The sequence below is a fragment of the Montipora capricornis genome, chromosome 10 (assembly GCF_036669925.1).
Source record: "Montipora capricornis isolate CH-2021 chromosome 10, ASM3666992v2, whole genome shotgun sequence".
NCBI lineage: Eukaryota > Metazoa > Cnidaria > Anthozoa > Scleractinia > Acroporidae > Montipora > Montipora capricornis.
The window spans coordinates 58,021,178-58,028,677 of NC_090892.1; the positions used below are offsets into that span (position 1 = coordinate 58,021,178).

Sequence of the window (7,500 nt, forward strand, 5' to 3'; positions counted from 1 at the left end):
TCTTCTCATGTTGCTACTTAAATTTTGGGGCAATTTGCCATGATGAGTTTTGAAGGGTTTGTAGGGAATTTTAAAAATTTGTAGAATATAATTTATTATGGTCATTGTAGCTGGAATCTGTTCTTTATATTTCATGAATTCAAAACAATCTCAGTATAAAAGCTAATGTGTTTTAAAAGACGCTATCCCTGTGGAAATCCCTGTCTTTTTAGCTGCGCTACAGTGGTTTAAAGTTGGCCAAAATCCCATACATTTACTGTAAATTTGGCTATGTTTGCGCCCCCCCCAACCAAGATGGTCCCGAAAATTGTGGAAGGGTCTTAGACTATTAAGATTGCATTTTTAATATTCATTGACTCCTGGGAGTGAAACTTAACTGATTTTACTCTGTTTAACAACAGATGATTTCACTAAAGTTGACTGGGGGCATACTACCAATGTATGGAGCCTTAGGAGTCTATGGGTTAACAGATTTTACACTGTCTAATGCCAGACGATTTTACTCGTCTACTGGGGGCATTATGGCGCCTGAAGATTCTAGGGGTAACTGATTTCAGTTTAATTGATTGTTCTTTTTGTCATTTTTGGTAGTTTTTCCTCCTTGGCATCATCATTGGTGCTGTCCAGCAGGTCAGTCATCTGAGAAGCCTCTTGTCTGTTTCTATAATCCACTGAATTACTAATTTAATTATTTTACTAAAGATGAAAAAAACCTTCTTGTCAGAAGGATTTAGCACAATGATATTGTTGTCTGGTCTCTTACACTGGTTAAGTTTTATGGAGTAAGTATGGGGGTATAAAAGTAGTCATCTGCTGCCACTTTGACCTTTTCCATCAGGTTTTAACCCAGACCTTGGCTATGAGGCTAATGTGGCTTTTACTTCGTGTAGAAGACGCACATGACGTAACAAAAGCTTTAGGGGTCTTTAGGGATTAGAATTCTGATTAGGTATTGTAAGTTTCACAATTTTTGTTCTATTGTTTTATGTCATGTGTGTCTTCTACATGAAGTAAAAGCCGCTAATTTGCATAGAGTTTCAGTCAATAACATGTTTGGGGAGTTTTCTCCTGGTAGTCTGGTTTTCCTCCCTCATCAAACTCATCTAAATGCTAAATTAAATATAAGTTTGTGGTGCTGTGCACATCATCAAATTAACACTGTATGGCATTTGCCAGAGAACCTTAATTTTACATGCTTTACGCTCAATTTCAACAGTTAAATTTCATGTTTTCCCTTGTAATTCTGAGCATTAGCTGATTTCAAGAAGTACAATCATGTATAATAATTAGTGCAACCAATATAATATTATTGTACAGTGTCAATTACTCATTACAAGTCTCAAAATTTGGGCAATAGTGAACAATGGCTCCCATATTCGGCTGTCGGTAACCTGTCAGCCAACTGTCGGCCAACAGGCTACCAACACATTACCGACACATTACCAACAGTCAGCCGACACTGTTAAGTAGACCACAAATTGACCGTAAATAGAGTCAAAAACAGTAAATAGAAATCTGTCGATCATATCGTTCTTACCTATCTGTCTGATCCTCTTTGAACCGTTTGTGCGTTATTAGGCTTCGTTTTATTTCGCTATTAAAACACATCAATTCGTTGACCATAGACTTTTTTGTGTACCATAGACTAACCCTAACCCTAACTAAGCAAACTTAGTTCCGCGGAAAGATCTCTGCTATGTGGGACAACATGTACTGGAATCTGTCTCTGGAGTTCGGAGGAAGGGCATTTAGGGGATTGGGAACTAGAAAAAAATTTCAAAATGGCGGATAAATGAATAGGTAACAATGTGGGCAAGTATCGCTAGCCAACACTAAAACAGTGGACAAAAGCCATATTAGTAGTATAAGTGCTGCTCAAGGGATAGTTATGAACTGCCTTTAACTCTTTTCGCGTAGTTTAGAAGCAATAGACAAGTAAATGCCCCGCCGACAAGTTACCGACACGTTACCGACAGGTTGCCAACAGGTCACCGACACAACAGTCGGCCAACACTTTGGCCTCAAACATAACCCAAACTGTTGGCCGACAAATGGGCCGTCTGTCGGCCAACTGTTGGCCAACAGTTGGCCTGTTGGGCAACAGTCGGCCGACTGTTGGCCAACTGTTGGCCGACAGTCGGCCGACAGTAAATTTTGGGAATTATTCTTGAAGTTCACTATTGCCAAAATTTGTTCCTCTTTTCAGGTCCCTGGCTTTGAATAACAATATAATATTATTCTTTTTCCATTTTAGTGGATAATTCCCACAGTGAATAATTCTTTCCAAACACTGATGGTAGGTGGGTTGTTTGTCAGTTAGTTTCATGTAAAATTAACATTTGAATTGAATGGTGGTCATTTTTTTAGACATTATGAGTTTTACTGTCAGTAGTTTTATATATTTCAATTCTTATTCTTTTAAAGATTCAAGGTGTTCCCTAAGAATGCTACTATTCTTGTCTTGCACTCAGGTGATTACACGGCCATGTTGGTGTACAAAACAAATTAAGCAAAATGCCGCTCACATTTTTCATAATAATTAATAGAGCCAAATTCCCTTTTTTGCTATTGTTCAGTACACCAACATGGCCGCCATGATGTCAAGTGTAAGCCAAGGTTATCAAGTAGCATTTACGAGGTTACTAGACTAAGTGTGTTTATCTCTGTACACAAGAGAACTGAGTGCTAGCATACAGTGTACCATGTAGTCTCACATATACATTGTAGTGATCATTGAAATGCAGAACTGACATGGAGTGGGTGCTCTGAGATTAAAGAATCCCTAGAGAATTTCCAATTAATGAGCTATTCACTGGTGGTGTACATATTCCCAGTGACCCATTTGTCTAGTTTTTTCAGCAGTAAAAAGAACTTCTTGCATTTAAGCCAGGGTTAGGGTTAGCTATTCAGTCCTTTGTGCCCGGGAATAATAATCAAGATTATTATTATGAAACCAGAATGATTCATTTCTGTTCCTCAAAAATTACCTTCTTGCTAATCTTGACAGGATATGGACCTCGTCAGGTTATTAGAGAGATTGATGAAGTTGGCTGTAAGTTTTACAACAGTAGTAATGTTACTGTTATTAAAGACTCCCTGTCGAACGGCATGCATGGTGCAAGTCGTTCGAGGTTTCGTATGATACCAAACCCACAGTTGATTGTTGTGTGTCTATCCTGTATTGAATCCCTTGCAACCGGAAGCATGCATTTGAAGTTAATGCTAGATTAGTATGATGGTAATAGAAGAGTGTTGTTTTTTTTCTTTTGCTTTAAATATGTATCTAAATTTTAGTTCTTTTGTCCTCCACCATTTTAGTCTGGTATATGAAAGTATACCCCAACAGTTGCAGCAAAGTCTTTATAATTAATTTTATTATGAACAACTGATTTCAAATTGTATAATTATTATCAAATTAAAGAGTGGAACATCGTATGTTATAAAAAAAAAAACGTCCAGTCCTTTTTTAACGTAATTTATCAATGTGTGTTTTATATTTGACGCGGGCCGCGTTGGGCGAGGAAATCCTATTTCCTTTGATTGGTATTAGTGCATCGCTTTACTTTATTTCTTGGAAACATGTATTTTTATTCTTCAAGTCAACTTTTCTTTCGTTCACTTGTAGAAAAGGACACAAATAATATTGTCTCTTGTTTTCTCCCAAGTGGCTACATCAAGCAGAATAAGAACTTAAAGCAAATGCGCACAAAGCATGCCATTTGAAAGAGAGTCTTTAATCATTTTCTCATACTTTGACCTTGGAATCTTTTCGTCCTGTGAAGAGACATTTTTCTTCAAGTTATTCATGCAGACACATTCATTTTGTTTTTAAATGTTAAGGAAGCTTTAATAAGATTATTTCAATTCCCATGGGAAATAAATAATAAATTGTTAATTACCTGCCATTCTATGTCTAAAATGAGTCTGCTCATCCTTTTTTATCCTGCATAGATTCCTAATCACTTGATCTGGTTGCTGTCATTTTATGCACTCTTTCACAGTGGATTAAATATTGTTGCTGAACTTTTGAAGTTCGGTGACAGAACATTCTATCGTGACTGGTGGTAAGTATTGGCCGGGCCAAAACCTTTTACAAAAGGAAATTATTTGAAATTTTCGATCAACATTATAGTAATTTTTACATAATATTATATTTTTTCTTTGTATGAATTTCCCACTCTTTTACAAGACAGTGTTTTTGACGATGCTTAGCATTTAGCATGTTTCCTAAGTAGGAATCTTACTTTTACATGTACATCGTAAAATTAGCTGTTCTGTGTCTGAAGGCTAGAATTGTGTAAAGTTCATACTAAACTCAGTGTTCGAATACAAATTATGTACATGTAATGTAGTACTATGACTGTATGTACTACACAAACCAAGTTAATGAAGGAGTTTCAAACTTATCATCTACAGTAGCTGCTTGATGTTAGAAAGTTACCTTTGTTGAGGCCAGCAGAAACCCACATAATGTATGTTAACTCTTTAGGAATTCACCAAATGTAGCATACTTTTGGCAAAACTGGAATATTCCTGTTCATCGCTGGTGCAGAAGGTAAAATAGGTACAATTTGGATGTTGCATGGATATCATGATTTGTCAATTGAAATGCTTTGTTGAATACTTTTGTGGTTCATGTGTTAGGCATCTCTATCTCCCGATGTTGAAGTCTGGCTACTCTTCTAAGCAGGCACAGGTTGCCGTATTTCTGCTTTCAGCATTTTTTCATGAGGTATTGTTATTTCAACTCATTCTCCCATAAGCAGGTCTGGCGGGTTATTGTCTATTATAGCGAATGTATGGTGTAGGCATCACAAATTGACCATGACCTTAACAAGAACCCTAACAAAAAAGTAATACATGATCAAGTCTTTTGGCTGACAGAGACACCTTGTGATGTGTTTGCAAAATACTGTAAGTCTCAGTCATTATGATATAATTTATGCAGCTGTATTGGAAAAACATGGCAAACAGTGCATTAGTTAGCCTGTAAATGCAGGCGTATTAAATTCGTCTACATTCACAGGCTATGCATTAGTTGAATAATGTAAAAATCATGTCCTAAAGATGTTTCAGTAGTAACAACAGCTTTGTACCACCCTTGCAAACGTAATAGTGAAATAAAATAAAAATGCATCAAGATCAAGAAAAGCAAAGTGTATTAATGTTTGCTTAGTGCATGAATTTAACAAACTCAGTGACTGATTTTTTTCTTTCTTTATAATTTTACATCCTCTGTTTTACAAACTTACATGTGTTCATGCTGTTGAACTATAAACAAACTTATTCATGCTGTTGAGAAGGTCAGGTGTGAGTTGTTCAAGGGCTGGATAACTTGATCCAGTGGATGATTGAGTAACTATCCAGAGTGTAATAAGATGATGTTTAGAGTGTGCACAAGTCACTCTTATATAGTTACATGAAACTGTCAGACATTGACTTGTACCCATGGGATAAAGTTATCCAGGCTTTGAACAACTTGGGCCAAGACCTTGTTCTATCAAAATGTGTCATATGAATCACTGCCATCTATCAAAACTGCAGTATTTACTGTTTGGCTGTGGTTATTTTTCAGTTCCTCGTCAGTGTACCATTAAGGTTGTTCAGGTGCTGGGCATTTTTGGCAATGCTGGGGCAGGTAGATCATTCTTCAATAAAACCTGTTCTTGTAAAATTTATATACACAATTCTGACAGTCAAGCTTCATGTACTTTGGGCATGAACAGTTTTTTTTTTGGCCACAAACAACCTATGACTGCAATTACCCCCCACCTGATATTTTAAGTCTTAATTTTACAAACATCTGCATGTTGGCAGCTGGTTCCCTTCTAAGTTACTTTCTGCTTACAAATCTGATAGGGTGGATGACCCATCCACGTTAATTTGTTACAGCTAAGAGTACTTTGTTATTTTTAATTTTCTCTCCATGTCAGTGGTTCAGACCTCCGCATCTTTAGATTAACCTTCAACATAATCTTTTTCATTTTATTCCAGATTCCTCTCCATTTGTTCGTAAAACATTTTCTTGGAAAGTATCCAAACTACAGTAATATGGTGGTATGGTTGTCCATAATCATTGGTCAGCCGCTGGCCATATTTTGCTACGTTCACGATTATTATGTCTCCTCCCAAAAGGTATGTTCCCAACTAGTCTTACAACAATGCAATTTATGAACGAGAGCATTAAATTCCTGCCTGTGAGCAAATTTTCAGAGAAAGGGATTTTGTTATGGTTTATGGTTTAGTATGGCGATCTTCTTATAGTTTTGCCTATGCGCGAGCCGTCAATATTTCGTATGACAGCATATTTTTTTGTCTAATAAATTAAAAAGATTGAATGTTCGAGGTCAATAAGTTGTTTATCATGTGGCCATTGGTTGATTTAAGCAGAAGGAATCACTTTACTGTTCATATCATAACACAAGCCCTTATCAGTTCATTCATTGTTTGAAACACCCTAAGGACTCTCTAATGCACATTCCATCAAACAAAATAAATTTCTTTTCCAGACAAATTATTTCCATTCAGAAGTTAAAGAATCCATGGCCAAACAAATGTCAAAATTGCATAATGAAAATACCAAATTTGCCATACATGTAATTATAGTTGCCTATATAGTTTTAATTTTATTTGCATGTTTTGTAATAAATTATTGGCTCATGGAAGAATTTATGGTAGTCTGGTAATTCCCCATTAGAGAGTGTACATTATATATTCTCAATGGGCGCTAAGCCATAATTATTTTATAAGTTTGTTAGCATATCCCCTTTTTGGTCAACAATAACTGTCTGGTCTTTCTTTCTTTGTTTCAGTGATGTTATCTTTTTTGCTTACCGGCCATTGAGAACTCGACAATGGTTACCTGGATACATACTATAAAAGTTGTTGAGAAAAAATGACTTGTAACCATTTGAATCCACTCTCATATATACCAAGGCTGCCATTGCTGATCACAAAACAACATAAGTTATTTTAAGAGTGCAAATATTGTTATTTTGCTTAATTTTGAGATTGACCATTAGTGCATATATTTAAAAGCGTTATTGTTTGCCTGGGCATTCTGGTTTTGAAACGTGTGTGCACAAAATGAATAGTACAGTTGACATTACACAGTCTAACATCGTAGTTTGAAAGAAAAAAAAAATGGATAAAATGTTTTTTTTAAATATGAAGCCATGAGGTTGACCCCATCTCTTTTTGCCTACAGATGTAACATGAAGAACATATTAAATATCAAGACTAGGGTATACATTTTTAAATAATAAGAAGCATTATTAATATTATTGGTGTTTTAACAATTCAGTCACTCAAGAGGAGCTGAAGAGGCAACATTGACCTGAAGAATCATTGTTTTGTATACGCCACACAAGCGAAGGACCAACAGGCCAAAACCTAACTCAGATACATTATTATTAAACTTCAGGAAGCCAGTTTGTTTCTCTTTGGCGTGACTCATAGGCCTCAGTACTTGCTATCGCTCGTGTTAACCAGTCAGAAAAT

At 36.1% G+C, this 7,500-nt stretch overlaps 1 protein-coding gene across 1 annotated transcript in view; it reads left to right on the plus strand.

Moving 5' to 3' along the window:
- LOC138019328 (diacylglycerol O-acyltransferase 1-like) overlaps window positions 1-7,500 on the plus strand; it is a 20,946-nt gene that overhangs the window by 13,346 nt on the left and 100 nt on the right. Inside the window, exons 10-18 of the mRNA XM_068866079.1 lie at window positions 592-630; window positions 2,255-2,296; window positions 3,008-3,052; window positions 3,952-4,064; window positions 4,490-4,555; window positions 4,645-4,732; window positions 5,576-5,638; window positions 5,995-6,135; window positions 6,813-7,500. The exon at window positions 6,813-7,500 is cut by the window's right edge and continues 100 nt beyond it. Of these exons, the coding sequence (XP_068722180.1) occupies window positions 592-630; window positions 2,255-2,296; window positions 3,008-3,052; window positions 3,952-4,064; window positions 4,490-4,555; window positions 4,645-4,732; window positions 5,576-5,638; window positions 5,995-6,135; window positions 6,813-6,815 (600 nt within the window). The 3' untranslated portion in view covers window positions 6,816-7,500. The remainder of the gene's footprint in view (window positions 1-591; window positions 631-2,254; window positions 2,297-3,007; window positions 3,053-3,951; window positions 4,065-4,489; window positions 4,556-4,644; window positions 4,733-5,575; window positions 5,639-5,994; window positions 6,136-6,812) is intronic.